The sequence below is a fragment of the Ictalurus punctatus genome, chromosome 6 (genome assembly GCF_001660625.3).
Source record: "Ictalurus punctatus breed USDA103 chromosome 6, Coco_2.0, whole genome shotgun sequence".
NCBI classification, from domain to species: Eukaryota; Metazoa; Chordata; class Actinopteri; order Siluriformes; family Ictaluridae; genus Ictalurus; species Ictalurus punctatus.
Window position 1 is genome coordinate 20,209,606 of NC_030421.2, and position 21,805 is coordinate 20,231,410.

Genomic DNA, 21,805 nt, shown 5'->3' on the forward strand with positions numbered 1-21,805 from the left:
ATTTAATGGAATATCTCAACTAATTCTCACTTGTGTAACTGTGAATAATCATAGACAAAGTGCTAACTAGACTCAGTCATCTTTGCTGGAACTATTCCAACAGCAGAAGAAGACATGTCTCCTGCTCATATTTGTATTATTATTTATTTATTAATATGGATCAAAGTCAGGGATTGTTCAGATATGAAAGACCCAGCATGCTTCTTTTGATGAACTCATTAAGATGAAATGTTTTAGCTGGTGTCCTACTGGTGTCTCATCCAGGCTGTATTTCCACCCGACATCCAGTGTTCCTCGAATAAGATCAAGTCAACCCTCTATATACTGTAACTTGTATACACTGGATGGTAATGTTTCTTAGGAACGATGGCGCAATAATACAAGAGCATGGTACATAGGACTACAAGTAATGTACAATAAATACACAAATATAGTGCAGATGTATACTTGTAATGTGCAGGAGTGCAGTGATCATCAACTGGTTGTGTGAACATTCAAGGGTGTGTATTGGGAAGGGTCTTGAATAATCCAGTTGAGTGTTGGGGGGGCAGAAGTGTGCCTGATCTCCTCAGGGACGAAGCTGTTGCAGAGTCTAGTGGTGGTGGCACAGATTCGCCCATACCGTATGCCAGATGGCAGCAGGGTGAACAGTTCATGAGAGGTGTGTGAGTGGCCTCGTGGCCTTGCAGATCCAGCACATGTGATAGAAGGTCTCAGTGGTGGGAATAGAGATGATAATAATCTTCTCAGCTGTCCAATCTGCTGTAGGGTCTTGTAGTCTGATATGCTGAAGTTGCCATACCAAACAGTGAGCCAACTGGTCAGGATGCTTATTATTGTCTATCTGTAAAAGGTGGTGAGGATGGAAGTAGGGAGTTTTGCTCCTTTACAGAAAGTGAGGATGCTTAGGACTTTCTTCTTTTTAGATAAACAGATGGATTGAGGGTCCAGGTTGGGTCATCCGTTATGTGAACACCAAGGTATTTGTGTATAGCTTTTTACTCTCTTTACCTTTTCGCTTTTGATGTGCAGTGGAGAGTGATCACCACATGTCCTCCTGATGTCAACAATCATCATCTTTCATTTTATATGGACAAAGTTAATATGATATGGATGGGGTAGCACCCTGTACATGTGTGAAAGGAGTAGCATAGATACTCCCCACACACCCCAGCAGTCCAACACATTTAACCATTTGTCACTCTTTGCAGTAAAAGAGCACATTTTTTTCTGTTAGAATGTCATATATTATTCCTATGACATAGTGGTCTGTGCTGTCCTTTCCTCCCAGAAAAACTAACATTCAGGGAGGTACCATCACCTCAGGAGTTCCGGCAGGGCGATGTAGCGGAGGTGGTGTGTGATGTCACCAGCTCCCCTGTGCCTGTGGTCGCATGGTATTACAACAATATGGAGATCACTGAAGACACTGACAGTGAGTCGCTGTTTAACGGTTTGCCATGAGTGCCTTTTACAGCAGCTGGGAAAAAGAACTTTTTAGAGGAAAGCAATTTCTGCAGTGGAATAATTAAGTTTTCAAAGTTCAAAAAGTAGTGTATTATAGAAAAAAAGACAGAAATCAAGACTCAAGACAAGTTTTATTATTCTGCTATTAGGACTGACTCCAAATTCAAAGCAGCCTATTTTTAGATTGTAAAATTAAAGGGGATTGATGGAATGTTTTATCATGTGGTTTTAGAAATTGTGCCTTTGACATGACTATAGTGTAATCAAATGCCATTCTCAGCTGTAAATATAGCTCTTTTGATCTTTTAATTAGTATTTTTTTAAAATTAATTTGCCATGCCTTCCTTTTCAGAGTTTCAGCTCCTACCAAACAACAACCTACAAGTTCAGAGAGTGACTAAAGCAGATGAGGGTGTGTTCCGCTGCGAAGCCAGAGTGGAGGCCAGGGGTGAGATTGACTTCAGAGATATCATCCTGGTTGTCAATGGTGAGTTTTTCCATTATAGACAAAATGCTATAATGGGTGTGCAGTGAAAGCTCATAGTGATGCCTGGCAGAAGAGAATCAGCTAAAGTAATAGTTTTAGGTGTGCCTAGAGTACAAAAAGCAAACAAATGTAGTTTTCTTTCAGACCATGTTAAAGTGTCAGTCTTGGTGTTTGCTATATTCAGTACTTTTTTTGAACAATGGGCATACCCTGCACCCTATGTACAGTACAGTGGACAGATGTACAATTCCTTCTTGAAAGTGGTTAAAAACATTGTAAATATAATTTTAATTTCAGATGAATGATTCAATGCACAATGTCCCTGAAATCAATGCTTAAATCAGTTACTCAGTTCTGATTTTTCTTTCCTCTATTAAAATTGCCCTGTATAGAAGATCTGTATAGAGCCTCCAAGCTATTAGACATCATGATAATGATAAGTTTTGGCTGAAGATGAGCAGCGATGATATGGAGAGATTAACCATGATATTTTATGTCTGATTTGATGAGGGTGAACATAGGCCAGAGTCTCTATAGCACCCTGCTGAAATCTCTCCCACTGATCTAATAAGGTTGCTCAATGAGGTGTGGCTGATAATCTGGCAGACATGACAACACACATCAGAGGCTAACCTAAAACAAATGAAGCAAGCACACACACAACACCACCACTGAACTCCGTATAAACATATTAGCGTCTGGTTTTCAATTTGAATCAGTTTGAGACATAAAAAATATACTCACAAAAAACACAAAGACTATTCCCTCTTTGTTTCTTTGTTCAATATATGTCAAATAAATTTAAAGTTTGGGTTTTTCCCCTTATATTAAAAAAAAAAAAAACTAAAGACAGAACTGTAAAATGACCAGTTTTTATGGCATGCTGGTCAGTGCTAAATGTCCAGACTTGCTGGGTGGTTTTAAGCTTCAGCCAGATGCTTCATAGGCCTGGTTTGAAGTCTTTATACCCAATTATGTCTCATATTAGCAGTGTTGTTCCAGTTGGGTCCCTTAATCTGGAAATAAGTTAAATTAGATTATAACCTTTGGAAAATGGCTATGGATCGGCAAGAAAGTCAATGATAATCTGGTTAGACTTTGTTTCTATGCTTGACTACCAAACCAAGTGTATAGTGTGTTTATTTACATGTCTCAGCATTTCCTATCTGTGCCTATGTGTGCCTATGCTACATATAACATTATACAGTAAGAAACTATTAAAAATTCTAAGTCAATATTTTAGTACTTAGACATGTTAGTTTTCCTTAGACCTTCTAAATGGTTGAATTTTTATGGTCCAAAACAAAGGCTGTGGTTGCCATGGTCCTTCACTCTCTATGATCTGAAATGCAACAAATGAACACTGATAACAATAAAGTTTCTGTTTTTAAGGATCGAAATTAAGACAGGTGTGTATTCAGTTGTGTTTAGACATGCTGCAAGGATATCCAATTAAGTCTGTTTATTTTATTATCTTTAAAAATGTGTGTGCAGTGCAATGGCATTTTCAGCATGATATACAATTAAAGTTGACTTACAGATTTCACATTCATGGCACAGCAATAATAATCAGATTACTGATGGAATAAAAAACTGATGCACCAAAAGTGTATTCTGTCTCTTGGTAGCTCATAGTGATTTTTAATATCAGTATATTTATGGTAGTATCACAAATGCAAAAACATGGGATAGTTTGTATTTTGAATGTCATCATTATAAAAAACATAATTTTGTACAAAAAAAAAAAATAAAAGGAATAATAATTTTTTTAAAAAGGGGAGGCAGGCAGTCAAAGCTACCAATATCAGTGTAGCACACAGGCAAAAACGAGTAAATGGGAATGGAATGTGTGGCCAAGGTTTCAGATAACTAATTGACTTGAGAATTATTATTGTACAAAAACTATTGCTCTGCAAGTACAGAATACACACGCTATGTATATTATGATGTAAAATATAGTGGATTTGAATAGATTCTTATAGTTATTACAATTAAAATTTTATGCAAGTAAAAAAGAAATAGACCATTTTCTTCACACCAGATGTGTTTTCTGTCTTCAGATATATTTTTTTGTTGATGCTAACCAGTGTGACCCTCTAGCACATAACATTTCACTAATTCCTCATGTCTGTAAGGGCATATTGCTGTATTGTTCATATATAACTATATCGCTGTATAGTTTGTATTATGTTAAAACATCTGTGTGTGTGTGTGTGTGTGTGTGTGTGTGTGTGTGTGTGTGTGTGTGCATGCGTGTGTGTGTAATGGAATATCAACTGCCTGATTTACATTTAGTGCAGTAGTCTATTAATATTGAAGTGGGGTGACATAAACAGTATACAAGCACAGAACCAAAGCAGTGTGCAGTGTTTGTTCTCCTGAGAAGACAGATTTGATTATAAGAGGAATAATGTGACGTCCCCCATCACAGCCTCCATTGCAGTCAGCTAATCTGCAATCACTGCTCTTTCAAAGAGCCCTGTCACAGAAATACTTCTTATCATCCTGTGGCCTACCTCCCACAATTTCCTTCGAAACTTCCCCCCCACAATCATACATCACCAACTGATTGCATTCTCTATCACATAATAACTGCAGGAAGATTGGTGAATTAATTGGAACCAGACCGTCAGTAGTTTGGACATTTCTAAAGAATGACCCATTATGTGTGTTCTGTTTAACAAATAGTGTGTGCATTTATGGTGTCTAATAGAGAGGGAGAGCGATGTTTTAGTTGATCTAATATGCTGCCAAGCCAGCCTGAAACTGACCATGAATAAAACATCCCCTTAATTTAATCTTTTTACCCTAGCTCATACGCCATTAAATTATTGTATGCCTTAAATGGAGCATAATTCAAAATGACACCCATTTTAGATGGCAGAGTCCCATCCATTGATCAGTCCAAAACAGCTGGAGTAAGGAAACAAAGCAGGTAAGTATGTATATTGTCAAATAAATGAATGGGCTGAAAATTTTACTTTACTAAGAAAATATAAGTGTTCTACTGAAATACAAGTTAGGACAGATTTAAACTATTTTTACAGTTATGTGGTTGTTATACATTGCATTTTTCCTCTGCACAAATGTCAAGCCCCCATATATTATTACTCTATATGGTCAAATGTATGTGGACACCCGACCATCACACCCGTGTGTGGTTCTTCCCCAAACTGTTGCCAAAAAGTGTCTTTGTATGCTGTAGCATTAAGATTTCCTTTCACTGAAACTAAGGTGCCTAAACATTTTTCCCACACAAAACGAGGTCCATAAAGACATGGTTTTACGAAGGTGAGTGTGGAAGAACTCAAGTTGCCTGCACAAAACCCTGGCCTCAACCCCACTGAACACCAATGAATTGGAATTGCTGCACACCAGGCCTCCTTGCCTGACATCAGTGCCCAAACTCTTGCACTCTTGTGGCTGAATAAGCAAAAATTCTCATAGCCACATTCCAAAATCTAGTGGAAAGCCTTCCCAGAAGAGTGGAGGCTCTGATAACAGCAAAGGAGGACTAAATCTATAATGGTATGTTCAACAGCACATACAGTATGGGTATTGGTCAGGTGTCCACATAATTTTGCCAATATAGTGTACCTTTAATAAGTAATAATCTCATGGAATAAAAAAAATAGTTACATTATTTTAAGCAAGTGTTGAGATGTGTAAATGTTGATCAAAAGAAAAGAAATCTAAAGTCATTGTAAGAATTGCTTATGCACAGATCACTGTGAATAAATGAACATGTAGCTAATTTATCAGAATGTCGATGTAGATTCTCTTAGGTCATCTGGCTGACCAACCACTTGACTTTTTGTTCTCCTCATTAACCTTTCACAATATAATAAACTGAACTGGATAGGAAATATTGATTTAAAGCCGGAAAGTGCTTTTGTTTATTTATTCTGTCAGTGTTATTTCAAAGTGCAGTCACGTCAAGGCTGGTAATGCATGCAGGGAATATGATGACTTGTGAGTAAGCAGCTGTTTTACATGTGTATCTGGGTGTCAACTCAAAAGTGGCTTGCTAGGAATTATAATTTTACTCGGAGGAACCACAGGAGGTTTTATAATAATAAAATAATAATAACAACGATAACATTGTATTTCTAAGTGCCTTTCATGGTATCCAAGGACACTGTACAGTTACAATTTACAAAAAAAAATACAACAACAAAACATCATACAATCATAATAGTTAGTAAGTTATTCAGGAATAACAGCAAAGTGTATTCTTTCCCCAACAGTTCCACCAGTCTTGTCTGTACCACAGCAATCCTTCAATGCAACAGCTGACTACGGTGAATCTGTGACATTCACATGCAGGGCTTATGGCTCTCCTGAACCTAATGTTACCTGGCACAGGTATAATACACTGCATCATGACGCACACCAAGTTATTTCATCCAACACCCTGTAAATCATATTCATTACAATCAGCAAACAGTAACGATTAGCAGTAAACAAGTTCAAATTCACAAATTCACCTTATTCATCAGGATTTTAGGTTTGTGGCCTATAAAATAGACAACTAACCAACTAGTGAACTAGTAACTAGTGAAAACGAACCAAGAAATGAACATTTCACTCTTCTTTCCAGTCCAAAATGAAACAGATGGATTTCCACCAAAAGGTTTTCTGCATTTAAACATTTTTCTCTCAGACAGGAAGTCTCAGAAAAGAATTGAGGAGTCGCAGGAAAAGGTCCATAATTACACATTTTGATTTTGAGTGGACACTTTTCACCTCTAATGTGTGACAAACTCTATGAGTGACAGGTGACCCTACATGTTGATTACAGGCCTTCAATCACTGTAATTACCTCTACTGAGATTGGCAAGAGAAGGAGATGAGTCCATGCTGACCTTTTATGAATGAGTCTAACCAAACACTAAAGGAGACACTGAGAATACACTGCCAATTGAAGTACGCCTGCTAAAACTTGCACTTTAATTGTATTTCAAGTTGCAATTTTTTATTTATTTTTGCTTATAAATGGGAGTTGAATAAAGAGTGAGTAATTTGTTTTTGTTATGCTGTTTGATTTGATTGTTCAAGCCATGTTAGTATCATGACTGCACTGTTTCACCATAATCCCTCAGATATGACCTTATATATGTCATTCTTGAAATTTCTAAAACAGGATGAAATATAACTACTAATTAGTATATGTGACTGCCTATCTATATCTGATCAAGACTAGTTCAGTCATATATCATACCACTCACAATGCAGTATCATCCAGTCCTATAGCAGCACTGTTAGCACACATGACCAATGTGTCTATTATGCATGACTCTGTATTTTCACAGTATTTTGTTTTTTTTTGTTAATTTTCTGTTGACACATATGCCCCTCTGATTTAAACAGATTACATTTCCACTCAATCCACACCAAGCATTATCACAGTCTAAGCTCCTGCCATGATCTCCTCTAAAAATATTGAATTACTCAACTTCTTAATTGCCACTACACACCTTTATTTGTAGCGCTTGAGTTATATGTTTATTTTTTCCAGTGTGCAGAGAAATGACTGAATGTAACTGTGATATTTTGTAACATAGTTTGTTTTGTCTGTGTTTTTCTATGTTTTTACTTGCGCTACTTATTTTGTATCCTTGCAGCTTTATATTTCTTTTCAGTTATGTTTTTGTTTGTGCTTTTGCATTTTGAGCGGTAATGTTTGTAACAGGCTGAGACGTGTTTGTCATGTTATGTCTGGTAGGAAGGGAGTTGAACTCCAGGAGTCAGAGCAGTATGCAATGCGAGGCCGCGGCACAACACTCACTATTCGCAACATTAAGCAGGACGATGGTGGCTCCTACACCTGCAAGGCCTCCAACAAGGCTGGCGATGTGCAACGGGAGATTTTTCTCAAAGTATTTGGTGAGGATTCGTAACTCATGTATCTGCTAAGAGAGTTTATTTTTTATAATGAGATCATTTATCAGTAGATTAATATAAGCGCTCAAGCATTTGTAAATATATATAAAGCTGCATAAATTTACATTTGAAAGAATAAAAAGACATTTGGTTGAAAAACATCACATTAGTTAAATGTCAGTTTGATCTTTCATATCAGGGGCAAGCTGAGCATAAGCACCATCATAAGTCAGGATATGTAAAAAAACAACTGTTGAGAGTGGTTAGTTTCAGTGGTGCTGGATTTCAATTTCACCACTGACAATTAAGGTACATCATAATTACTGGTACATATAGTGATCATAGATCAAAATTGTGTCGCACAGAGTGACATATTTCACCTCTACCAGCCAATCAGAAACAATGTGACAGGAAATATTAAATATTAAACAGGAAATACTACATGATCAATACATGATATTACTGTCTATCTTTTTTTTAGTTTAATATACACTATACAAACTTAATCCACATCTGAATACAACAAACAACAATGTAGTATTACATTTATAGTCAACTTTAAAATATTATGTCAGTATCTCTGTTTGATGACATTTGGCTGCCTGAGGGAAAAGCCCGCTACACTGGCTGAAATAAAAATAGTCTTAATCCCTTTTGTTTACAGGTTCCATTAAAGAAACTGTATTTCTGTGAGTTTTCTATGTCCAGTGTAATATCCTATAACTATCTATATGAAGGAAATACAAAAAACAAAATGGATTTATAGACCTCCCTGCGCTTCTTACTCTGCGCATGGCAGCATTGTTTAAATTGTTTGAAAAGAATCACTAGCTTTATTTACGGTGTATGTTGTACCTACTAGGGGGTTGGTGCTACATTGAAACTGTTTCACTTGGTGCAACACATAATTTTTTTGGTAGTTTTTTACACTCAACATAGTGCCAATTTACATTCAAATTAGGCTCCGGCAGAGCTTATGTTTGGCTGGTACACATGGTTGTACATCTGATTGTGCACTTAAATGTGTAATATAACACATGCATATATGTGTATATAACATAATGTGGGCAATGAACTTCTATGGGTCCAGAGAATTTATACAGAAGAGAATATTCTGATGTTAAAAAAAAGGGATGTGACTTTTTTTCTTCTTTTTTGCCATCAGCCTCCCACGTCCAGCCCTCCAGTATTCCTTCCATAAACAGGTTCATAAAATAATTTAAGAAAATGTGTGACACACTCTTTATGGCCAAGAGTTTCAATTTAGATTTTCATAAAGCTGCCAGCATCCACTCAGATTATTCAGATAGCACCTTGTCAGCTCATGTAAATGTATGGAGATTTATTCTGTAGTCATCAGAATCCTTTCTGTGCAAGCAAAGGGCATTCTTCAGAGAGTTCATTTCAATGATGCCTAGTTATTCCATGGGAGGTTAGTTTGCAAAGGATGATGGGAAATGTAGTTTTAACTTACCAAATCTGTCTTACTTCTCCATACTAATAAGACCTATTTTTCATTCCAATAAAGTCCATGTCAAAGTCTTCGGTTTCAATTCTCTGGACATGCTCTATCTATCTAGTCTCACAGAACCTGAAATATACAAGTATCAAATGAGCGCATCTCATCATGTAACTAGTTTTGTACACTAATGAACCAAGTCTAAATTGCAAACATACATAGTTTCAGTGATTTACCTTTGCAATCTCAATAGCAGGATTGCTTTGTTTGGGTAATTCATTTTGAACATGTCAGGAGATATATTAAACACAGAACTGCTCAGTAAGACTGTTTGTATGCAGTGATGCACTGTCAGGGGTCACCGATCTAAATCTGTTGGTTTATAATATTCATATGTGACCTGTGAAACAAAAACTCTTATGTATATTTATTGAAGTAAGCACAGGAGTGCAGTTTATTTGTTTATTTATTTATTACACTATTTCACCTGGAGCACGAAGGTGTTACTCAAAGGCTTATCAATCCTGAACAAAAAAGCAAATTATCTCAAAATATATAAAATAAGGATAAGTAATTGTGCTTGTGTGCTTGTGTGCCTGCATTCCAGTTGACACCCCAACAGTCTATATTTTGGTAGTATCATACGTATGTTTTATAACATTTTGACGGCTCATTCTTGTGTAAATAACTCTGCTTACAGTTCAGCCACACATAACTAAGCTGAGGAATGTGACAGCTGTGGAGGGCAGTGCTGCTATGATCTCCTGTAAAGCTGAAGGTGAACCCCTGCCCGAGATCTCCTGGAGGAGAGCCAGTGATGGACAGAGCTTCTCTTATGGACAAAAGGTACAACTCTAGACAGGTACAGCTGGACTTGCCACTTGGTAAGCAGTAATTAGTTTTGAATAAGCACTGTAATGTGATGTGTTTCTATGATGAGAACTACGAGACCACCAAAAAACTGATGTAAGCTATCCTGATATAAATATGTGAAATACAAACATGAGTAATCATGATGTATTCATTGCACCAGAATATGTTTGCTGTGTACCCACCCACTGTCTGTGCATATTTAAATATAGCTCTCCAATGTTCGACACGTTTTGTATCTTTCAATTCTATGAAAAAAGTATGGCAATTAATTGATCCACTCATTGTCTGCTGTGTGAGCTTCAGTATTTGAAATGCACCAACCATGGTCAGAGCTGCTCAGAAGCTGGCATGCCTTTATGAAGCCACCAGTGCCACATGGCGCGTCTGTGAGATAAACTTCAGTGTCTTCCTCCATGTTCTGAGCCTGTACTGAATAAAAATGCTTGCTGCACAATAGTTAATTCAACAGGGACACCCAGTCCGGTAACATGAAAAGAAGAGGAGCTGTCAAAGAGCATTAGAATACTATAAAAGCACAGTTGTTAGGCAGCAACAATGGAGGTAAATGGAGTTGCTCTTCGGTGAAGCAGTCTGTGGGTCTTTGACAGGAGCTTTATGAAAGACATTGCCACCATGCTTAATCTAGCCACGACTGCTCAGCAAGCAATTTAAATGTCCTGTCTGATGGGAAAGGTAAAGAGTAAGCAAGGAGGGATGTGTAGCAAAGAAGAAGGTACCTCCAATTACTCAGTATTAGTATAGCAGAATTCACTGTGTAGAAATAGTCCAGTTAGGAGAGGAGAACTACTATAATGATGCACTGCCCTCTTCCTAATTCAGGTGTTCAAGGCCTAAACACTTATGTGAATGGTCTTTCATTTTACCAGTGTTTAGTAGTGACGCAAACTGACATTTTTTGTAACACACATATGAAAGGTGCTCAAGTGTGACTGAAATGATTGAGAGCTTTAATACATTATGTAAGCACAAAATAACATATATTAAAAGGTGTGAGTGACAGAAAGCTGCTCTCTCTATGTAACCTCTCATAATGAACAAAATAACTCATTCTCTCTAATCAAACAAAACACCACCATGTACAAGTTGTATCACCAAATATAACCCATAATACATGGCTAAAAAATGGTAGAGTAACAGTAATATCTCTGTGACATTTAAAAGCTTGCAAATGCTTTTGTGTAAAGTAGCCTGGATTGCTATAGGGCTCTTTTGCACTATACTGTTAGAACTTATGAAAGAACTGTATTACAAATGTATGAGTTAGGAATAACATTCCCACTGTCCTAAGAATGAGGGAACATCCTGCACAATCACTTAAATCACCTCACTGGCTCAAACTTTTTGACTTGACCTCAAGATTTAATTAATGTTTAAATACGTTCGTGTTCTTACCCATCTGAAGCTTAGCAAACTCATTTTTAGATGTGCTAAGTACAAAATTCTGCTTATTAAGCAGCAATATGCTGTATACTTATAGTGCCGTTTGAACTCTTTACAATTTTCTGTATTTCTGCATACATTTGTCCTGTTGTGATCAGATCTTCATCTAAGTCATAACACTAGATAAAGAGAACCCAATTAAACAAATGATGCAAACACGTTGTAGTTTTTATATTTATTTGTTGAACAAAACTATCTAAAATGATCTTGCTGCACTTATGGTTAGGCTTCAGTGCATGGACAGATAGTCTGACATTCCCCTGGAGAATTTGCTGGTATAATCCAGAATGCATAGGTCCATCAATAATGGCAAGCCATCCTGGACCCAAAGCAGCAAAGCAGCCCCAAACCAAGATACTTCCACCCCCATGCTTCATGGTTGGGATGAGGATCTTATGTTGGAATGCAGTGTTTGGTTTTTGCTTGTTCAGTGTTTGTGTGATGGTGGACTCACGAACACTGATATTAACTCTTGCATTGAGGCAATACAAGAGTAGCTGTAGGTCCTTAGATGTTAACCTGGGATTCTTTCTGGCTTCCCGTAATATCATTCATTGCACCCTTGGAGTAATTTTTGCTGAATGACCACTCTTTAGGAGAGTAACTGTGGTGCTGAAGTTCTTCCATTTGTATATCATCTGCCTAACAGTGGATTGGTAGAGGCAAAACTCTTATTGTTTTGTAACCTTTTCCTGCCTGGTGAGCATCAAGAACTCTTTTTCTGAGGTCATCAGGGATCTCCTTTGATTGGGGCATGGCACACTTCCATAATGTGTGGTGAACACAGCCTTTGATAGTGAAGTCCCAAGTTTATGTTCTTGAAACATGGGAGGACCTGTTAAATTCACACCTCATTGCCATTCTCTTGATTGAAACACCTGACTTCAATTACCCCTTTAAATTAAATCATACTCCTAGAGGTGTACATACATTTTCCAACAAAGATATTTAGGATAATTTTGCTCAATAAATAAATGTAAAAACTACAGTCAACCAGAATGTCTATTACTGTTGCGTGTACCACCGAAAGGCCAAGGCGGTAAATACAAACCAGTTAGTGGTGGTTTTGCAGTTAAGGGTTTACTGAATGGAATGTCGGGGGTTCAAGCCCCAGCACTGCCAAGGTGCCACTGTTGGACCCTTGAGCAAGGCCCTTGACCCTATCTGCTCCAGGGGTGCTGTATCATGGCTGACCCTGTGCTCTGACCCCACCTTCTTGACATGTTGGAAAAGAATTTCACTATGCTGTAATGGTTATGTGATCAATAAAGACTTATTGTCAATATTATCACGTGAAAATCATTCGCAAATTCACCACCAGGTGGCGCAAAGTTTTTCAAAATGAGGGGAAGATCAAATAACAGAATAAATTAATAGTAATAAAAGTTTAACATTAATATATTATTTTTGTTATTTTGTCAAATAAAAAATCAGCAGTGACTGATTTCATGTTATTATTATTTTCAAAGCTTATTAGAACAATGTACTCGAATGAAAAAATAATACGAAAACATACTCTGCTACTCTGTCAACCATGCTTATTTTTTTTTCATGTTATTTAAAAGGTTATTTATTATGTTATGTTATTTATTTATTTATTGCATTTTTATTTTATTTCATCATGTATTTCAAAATGTAGTCAAAGAACACAAAACGTGCTAATCAAACTGTTGCTGGGATGAAACCGAGCTGGGCCCGCTAACCAAATGGATAATACATTTATTATGAAGTAAGATATGTTAGTTGTAAAAGTTAATGCTGAAAGACAAGTTATTTATGTTTGCCGTTACCATGGATTTACAGTGACATGACATAAGCATGATATATGCATTATAAATGTGTTACAGAAGTAAGAACGAAATAATGTTAACTTGAAGTGTACCTAGTGTGTGTGTATATGTACCTGTTTGTGTGAAAATATTCGTTTGAATATAAAATGTTAGCTGGTATTGTAAGTTAAAAATGTAAGGGGTTTGAAGTGATTAATCTCGATTAGTGTTCCCCAAAACAGACCACAAGATTAGTTTCCCTCAACTGGTAAACTCTGATTCTTCATATGATATTAAAAGGGAGTCGAAATGGTATTTTATCAGACTACTTACATGTTCCCTCTGAGTGTCAGTTATTTTGCCTTTACTCTTTCTCACCTAGTGCTTACTCGGCCTTTCTCTATATTTGTGGCCTTTCCATTATGTTCTGTCTCATTCCACCTCCTCTGCTCTGTTTTTTCACTATCTCAATCAAACAGACATACTTTTACCTTCACATTTAAGTGTAAAGGAGATTTTTTAAAGATAAAGGATAATAAATTAGATTAAACAGATTTTTTTAAAATACCCACATACTGCATACCAACCATCCATCCATTTTCTATATCGCTTATCCTACTAGGTTGTGGGGAACCTGGAGCCTATCACAGGGAGCATGGGGCATAAGGCGGGGTACACCCTAGACGGGGTGCCAGTCCATTGCAGGGCACAATCACATACACATTCACACACCCATTCATACAGATGGACACTTTGGACATGCCAATCTGCCTACTATGAATGTCTTTGGACTAGGGGAGGAAACCGGAGTGCACAGAGGAAACCACCGCAGCACGGGGAGAACATGCAAACTCCGTACACACAGGGCTGTAGCGGGAATCGAACCCCCAACCCTGGAGGTGTGAGGCAAATGTACTAATTTGTATGCCTGCATACAAATCATTGTATTCTGAAATGTTAATCCTGTTAAACAAGTATTCTATATCTGTCTGCAAGGCAAGTGACTGGATGGAAATAAAGGAGTACTTCATTACTGAGTTCAAATGCGTACAGTTCCACGTGATTGAACTGAGTTACATTAAAATAATTTGTTTTCGTATATCCAACATGATTTGACCATGTATTTTCAATTGTCTGAATAAAACTGAACTCTGCGCTCTCACCTGAGGATCGAACCCGTGTTACAGGAACTGGAATTCTGCAACTGCGACATTACCGCTGCACTAGTACCACAAGATTTCTTAATGTAATTAATTTATGTTAATACTATGTGAACTGATCATGCTCACTTTGCATAATTCTATCTAATTAATTAGAAAGTTGTTTAAATTAAGTTTAGCATAGGCAATGAAATCACATTTTGATGAGAAACTTAATATTTTTATGTAAACCACACATAATGTTTTTCTTAGATCTAACTGACCACATCTTCCTTTTTTTGTCAGGGTAATTAATGTATGGTAGTAGTACTCTCTTTTTTGAGTAGCAGCCTCTTTTTTTGTGTTAAAATTGAGTATTTAGAGATGCTGTGGCTAAATGCTGCTTTCCATTTTTATGATACTGCACACCATTTTGTATTCAATATTCAGTGTTCAAACTCAGTTAAATATTCATCTAATATAAAGGGCCGTGTGTTTGTGGTTTCAGAGTCCAGACGAGCGTGTGGAGGTGCGTGGGCGTCATGGTGAGTCCATGCTGACCATTGTGGGAGTGGGCCTGTCTGACTGGGGCCGTTTTGACTGTGAAGCTCTCAGCAGAATTGGAGGACATCAGAAGAGCATGTATTTGGATATCGAGTGTGAGTGTATATTACTCACAGAAACCCCACAACAAAACACACACTGCCACAAATGTGTATGCCAGACACATGTACACAAATGACAACTCTTAATCACACCAGCAGGATATGAGAATCTGGGAAATATTCCCATCCCTCCTCCAGCCCATGCTGTTGTAAAAAGTACCATGTGCTACCCTTTTCAAATTGGAGTGTTTTTAGTGAGTCTATAATGCATTTGAAGGATTGAAGACATTTACCCAATCACTGGGGCTTCATCCGTTCTGAAGGGCTTCATCAGTTTTATGGGTGATCAGTGAAAAATCTTTAAAATTATAACACAAGTCTCGTCGTCCTGAATTATTGCTACTAGCTATTCAAAAATGACCCAGGTGACAGAAAATCTCCATAGATAATGTTGAATATCTATCTCCTCTCTACTGTGGGCACAGTACAGAACAGATTAGCCAGCAGGGTGACATTGGTATATGGGGAGATCACTGGGAGGTGTGTGGTTTAACGGGAACTGGGAATGTCTTCTAAATGGGGCTCAATGGAGTGAACAATCCGACAGTAGCACTCATTAACTCACCTATTCAGTCACCTGCCTATAGTGACACAAGGGACAGCATCAATCTCTATTATGGAAAAAGCGTGTGTGTCAGTGAGAGAGTGTACATGCCTGCCAGAGAGACAGAGAAAAGGAAAGGCAGAGAAAGATATAATGATAGCAAAAAACACAGAGAATGTGAAAATGATGGGCAGTGAGTCTAGATTGGGCAGGTTGTTGTAGTAAATTGCAGTGCCACATATTCAGATTGATCACGTGCCTGTATACCCAGCTGCAAGTATGCTCCCAGATGCACTTTTTGGTTAGCACATGTGTATCTACAGACTCACTTACATCTGTGACAGTCACAGAGCTTAGTCTGTTACTCTCTTCCAGTGGTTCTACCTGTGCCAGTGAGCTGTTAGCTTATATTTCCATTTCTGCTCAGAATTAAATTTCAGTTCTGTTTTCCATGCTAATCTCTAGCCAGGCTTTTTAATGTTTCAACTAGGTAATGGCTTTTTTTTTGTTACCAGATGCACCCAAGTTCCAAACCAATCACACCATCTTTTTCTCATGGGAGGGAAATCCAGTAAACATCAGCTGTGAGGTGATGTCCAACCCTGTGGCCACTATGCTGTGGCGGCGAGACAAGCTGACCATCCCTACTGAAGGCACGGCCAACATGCGAGTACACGGCGCTCCTGGCAAATCCCTACTGGAGGTACTTACACACAGCCACATCTGTACACATTGAACCATTTACTGAAGGTAACTGATATACCCAGTAACTCTGATTGTCTAAACTGTTAGCCTTATCTGCTTCTGTGCTCAAAGCACATTTGTTTCAAGGTACAGCTCAGATCCAATTCATTCAGGCCTCTGATAAATTGAGTCACCAGTTTTTCTTATTCCACTCTCATTTATCCAGGTCACTCCCATGTCAGACCGTGATTTTGGCCGATACAACTGCACAGCCAGAAACAACATTGGCATGCGGTTCCAGGAGTTTATCTTGGCTCAGGCAGGTTAGTAAACCGCCCCTCTCCAAAACCCAGAGGTACCTATCTCTCTGTTTTATGAGTGGAATTTGTTAGTCAATTCTTAATTGTAGGGATGCTTAGGAGAACTTACAGCTTCTGTTATGTGATTATGGAAATGCCTCTTGAAATGTTTTGATCTTTACCTATTGATTGTAATCATCATCATTAGTCAAAGTGCCACCGTAGTCCTCAGTTCCTTAGACTTGCACACACATTTATCACATTTCAGACTTCACATTTATTAAGATGCAAATATGTGCTATACATGTCTCCTTTTCCATCTCGTTATACTACCACTTTCTTTCCTCTAAATAGATTTAGCTTATAGACAGCAATTCGTAATTCTTTAAAAGCACATTTGATTTTAAATATATGTTATTGCTATATAAGGAGGAATGATTCATTACATTCACTTCATAGACATCGTGAATTTAAAACACACACACACATACACGCACACATTTACTATTTCAGGGGAAACAAGCAGAGGGCACTGTGTGTATTTTCTCAGAAACTCTCAGAGATTCTCCCCGGTGGTACAACACACAAGCAGAGAATCTGAAAAGCCAGAGCATTAGAATTCTTGAATAATAGTCCCCAGTCAAATGCATACATATTTCTCCCCCTCACTTCTACGACACTAAATCAGAAACACTCACAAACATTCGGCTAACATCATCGAATCTGATTTGTGGCAGGGTGGAGAGAGACGCAATGAAGTATCTTTCCTGTTTTCCTCAGCATAGAAATCGTGTTGACCATAACCATAGAGGAAGTACATGTCAATGGTGTATTTACACTTCTTGTGAAATTGGCCTATAGTCCCCAGTCAAATGCATATGTATCTATTCCCTGTACTTCTACCTCACTAAATAAGAAACACACAAACTAACTAACTCTTACTTTTCCTAACACCCATTTAATTTTTCTCTCCTACCATTCTGTTACTTATCTCCTTCTCCATCATTTGTCCCTGTCGCTCTCTCGCGCTCTCTCTCTTCCTCTTTCTTTCTCTCCCTTGATAGAGGTAGGTGCTTGTAATTCAGCTCAGGATGTCCCCTCATGCTCAGCAAGGAAAAATGAAAGGAGAGATCCTAAAGGCGATTGCGACTGGCACACGTACCTGAATGAAACCTTTCACTGTCTCTGTGTGTGGGACAGTTTACTACAATTGTGATTACTTTGAAAGGATATGATACAAACTAAATGGTGAAGATTTCACAGTGGTAGAAAGGTTTTTTTTTTATTATTATTATTCCAAGGTTTCAGTGAGCAAACAAAACCACTTTACTGTTGGGGCTAAAATATTCTGTGCCTATGCAGTGCCAGAGATTTCTACTATCTGTGCCGAGGTACATTGAAGCTATTCTTGCAGCTCATAGTGGCTCAGCAACTTACTAAAACACTTTATGTTGGTTTTTCCTTGTCTCAGTCACCCTTCTTTATGTAACTCACAATGTACACTGCAACAAATTATTTTAAACCATTTTAAAACCTAGGAGTCCCCCTCTGACAGATGTATATGTGTTTGTTTGGAATATGTGCTGACATGCTAATGTGCATATGACCATTCCAAAAATTTTAAGAAAATTCAAGATGTTTCTTGTTTGTAAGCAAGTTTTTTTGTTTTGTTTGACCAGAAGTCATGATTATGCAATCCATTATATGCCTACGATCAGGTTTTCTGTTTATGTTCTCCTTGTTGCTGTTTGTTTCAGACGTTCCATCTAACCCATACTCAGTGCATCTTAGCTCTGTGGCCCAGCGTACAGCTACAGTGACGTTTATGAAGCCAGACTCTCATGGTGGAGTTCCTATTGGCCATTACCTGGTCAGATACAAAGACATCAGTTCAAATGACTGGAGAGATGTCAAGTCACATGGAACACAAAGTGAGTGACTCTCTTGATCTCAGAATCATCTCTAGGTACAGTGTGTAACTAGTATTTAAATATGTGATGTGCTACAATATTAATTTATTTATTATATCACTGTGCTACCAAAGTTCCAACATTCTGATAAAGTCGGTTACACTTGTGGAGATAAATAAACTGATTCCACAAACACACAAATACAGAGGGTCTGAGTTAGCGAGTCTTCCTCAGTGTTGGCCAAGATTGCAATGTTTCTGGATCGCAAATTGATTTTTCCTGCACACGACTCAGAAGGGCTTACGGGAACATAAAGGACAAATCAGACAGGCAGATAAGCAACCTCAACTACTTGAAAGGCCCAAAGCTAATATCCATAATGCTGAGAAGAGTTGTGCCAAAGAGGCATGATTGAGCAAAAGAATAATTGGACTTGCAAACTTTGGTCATGACTGAGGAAAGCAACTGGAATTTTGATATAGGACTGCAATCTACATTTATCCCAAGTGTCAGTTAAATTCATTCTCTTGCTTTTTCTCTTCTCTCGGTCTCACTTCTCTCCTGCCCTCACTCCTTCACTGTCTTACATTTTTCAGCAATAGTGCTGCTGACTAACCTTGAGCCCAACACTACTTATGAGGTCCGAGTGGCAGCTGTGAATGGTAAAGGCCAAGGAGAGTTTAGTCGCACAGAGAGCTTTCAGACATTGCCCATCCGTAAGTATATTCCACTCAACAATGCAAATCCTCTCATTGCATGATATGTTCATTTAGCTTAAAAGAAACTGAATTGCTGCATAGAACACACAGTTAATCTTTATGTTATCTTGATGTATTGAAGTGATGGTATTTTTTCTCTTATGTTCTGCCAGGCCAAAAACACCCATTTTAACTTTTTACTGTTAATCCAACATGAAAGTTTATGTAATTTATCACCAAGAAAGAATGTTTTAAAACAAGATTTGTTTTTCAATTAAACTTACCCAGAGAGTAAAAATGTAAATTGGTAAAGTCAAGTGTCATACCAAGTTTAGTCACTGTCACATTCTGTCAGTCCCTTATTTACACTCCATGTGTACACGCATGCCTGCCATCAGGAGGATCCCAAACATGTCAATGTTTATATCCAACTTTACTAGATATTGTTTTATGCTGATGATAATTAAGTAATAAATACAATACGACTGGGTTTTCACTTATAGAAAAATAATCGGTTGGGGTGGTGTGGTGCTGTTACCACTTCAGTGTTGATAATTTTCCTATAACAGCATGTCCCAAAGTGTTTTATTCCTCTTATGCCACAGCAGTTTACTAGTACTAAGACATTTTTATTTATTAAAGAATGACATATCATACCTTCTGTCCACTTACAGTTAGATTTAAAGTCTGCAAAATAAGTTCATGTTATTGCTTACATTTCTGCAGGTATAACCAGTTGTTCTCTCAGCAGGTTAATAAGACAAAAAAATGTAGCTCGCCATGTTACAGAGAAACCTTGAAGCCCTTCACCCTGAATATTTTACTGTGTCAGAAAACTTTAAATGATAGCTTTACCTCTGATTGGTACACTGACACTGAAGCCTTCTAAAAGTATTAAATAAAATCTTCACAGAAAGCTTCACCATATCAACATTCGCACGCATTTTTAATATTGTAATGTGTATGGACCCTGTGTAAGTTCCTATACCTAAGTAAGTACCTACAGAAATGATAACATATTAGAATGAGCACATGAATATGAAACCATGTAGCCAGAACTACTTTTATTATAGAAATTTAATCAACATCTTCTTACCTATCAGAATCAAGAATTCAACTATAGATGCTGTAAGATGAATCTATCAGTCATCTATATTATTTATTACTAGATCAAGAGAACAAACACCAAGGGTTAAGCATTCTCATCTGTGCTGCAGGAGAACCAAGTCCCCCATCAGTGCAGGGTCAGAGAGGCATGGGAAAGGCCTACAGACTGGGCCTGGTTAAACAGGACGATGGTGGCATGCCTATCCTGGAGTATATTGTCAAATACAAAACAGTGAGTGATGATCTTTCACCGCTTTTCTTTTCATACATTCTTGACTTTATTAATTAATTACTCAGTCACCCTGGTAGCAAATGTAGAACCAATTAAGCTGTTGCCATTTTTAGTTAATAGTTGATGTGCACTGAAAATTGTCATTTAGCCAATGATTAAGTCTGCTAGAGTTGCTATAAAAGTCAACCTGTGTGCAAGTGTTTCTGCTTTAGATAAGACTGATTAAAGTCGCACCTTGTCAGTGCAGTGACTTTTTCTTCCAGACATAAGAGTGGGTTGCAAAAATAGATTCTTAGAGGCGCTTGTGTTTTTATATATAAACAATTGAAGGTAGAAGGAAATGCCTGAGCTGCTAGTACAGATCGGGGACTTGTTTTTAGAAGTGTTCAGTCTGCAGTAGAATTGCTTGAGGTGGGGTGTGTGTATGTGCTTCTTCATCCGTACAACTCTCGATTACTCACCAATTAGTCCCCAAAAGGTGAGCTGTTCCTCACTGTCAGTCATTAAAGTGGTGCAGAAGTGGCTGTCACTTTCAGTCATCCCCATATACCACATCATTTATCAGATTCAGAAAAGGCCCATGTCCTCACACAGCCGCCACAATATCACTCAACTCTGCAATGGAGTAGTCCATCAAACATGAAAATATGTACACTTAATTATACTAATATATGAAAATATGTTTAAATCTCACATTTCTTGGGAGCACTATAGTAAGTGTATATTTCCATATCAACAGCGTTTAGAGTCTTATCAGCAGCACACAAGATCTTTGATTTTTTCCAAACAAAGATAAGGACATCGTTCCCCTAAGAAATGCTAATTAAACCAGCAGAGGTGTGTGTGTGTGTGTGTGTGTGTGTGTGTGTGTGTGTGTGCAAGTGTACTTGTGTTTGTGTGTGTGCTCATTAGGAAGTTGCCCTGATATTGGTGTTTGGTTTGTTTATGGGATTATGAGCTGCTGTTGAGAAATCTGTGAATCTGTGTTTACAGATCATTTAACCCTAGAGGACATCTGCTTTGTCCCTCTCTCCCTCCATATCTCTGCTGTTGCTCCTAATTTACTCAGTCTCATCTCAAATCCTTCCCTCTTCTGTGACCCACATGGGTCCTGCATCCACATCGTCT

General features: G+C 37.8%; 1 protein-coding gene across 3 annotated transcripts in view; it reads left to right on the top strand.

Moving 5' to 3' along the window:
* ncam2 (neural cell adhesion molecule 2) overlaps positions 1–21,805 on the top strand; it is a 214,451-nt gene that overhangs the window by 170,478 nt on the left and 22,168 nt on the right. For all 3 annotated transcript variants that reach the window (XM_017469130.3, XM_017469131.3, XM_017469133.3), the window contains exons 4-14: positions 1,292–1,435; positions 1,820–1,954; positions 6,202–6,319; positions 7,680–7,840; positions 9,997–10,142; positions 15,047–15,197; positions 16,263–16,450; positions 16,658–16,754; positions 18,488–18,661; positions 19,237–19,356; positions 20,556–20,677. In XM_017469130.3, the coding sequence (XP_017324619.1) occupies positions 1,292–1,435; positions 1,820–1,954; positions 6,202–6,319; positions 7,680–7,840; positions 9,997–10,142; positions 15,047–15,197; positions 16,263–16,450; positions 16,658–16,754; positions 18,488–18,661; positions 19,237–19,356; positions 20,556–20,677 (1,556 nt within the window). The remainder of the gene's footprint in view (positions 1–1,291; positions 1,436–1,819; positions 1,955–6,201; positions 6,320–7,679; positions 7,841–9,996; positions 10,143–15,046; positions 15,198–16,262; positions 16,451–16,657; positions 16,755–18,487; positions 18,662–19,236; positions 19,357–20,555; positions 20,678–21,805) is intronic.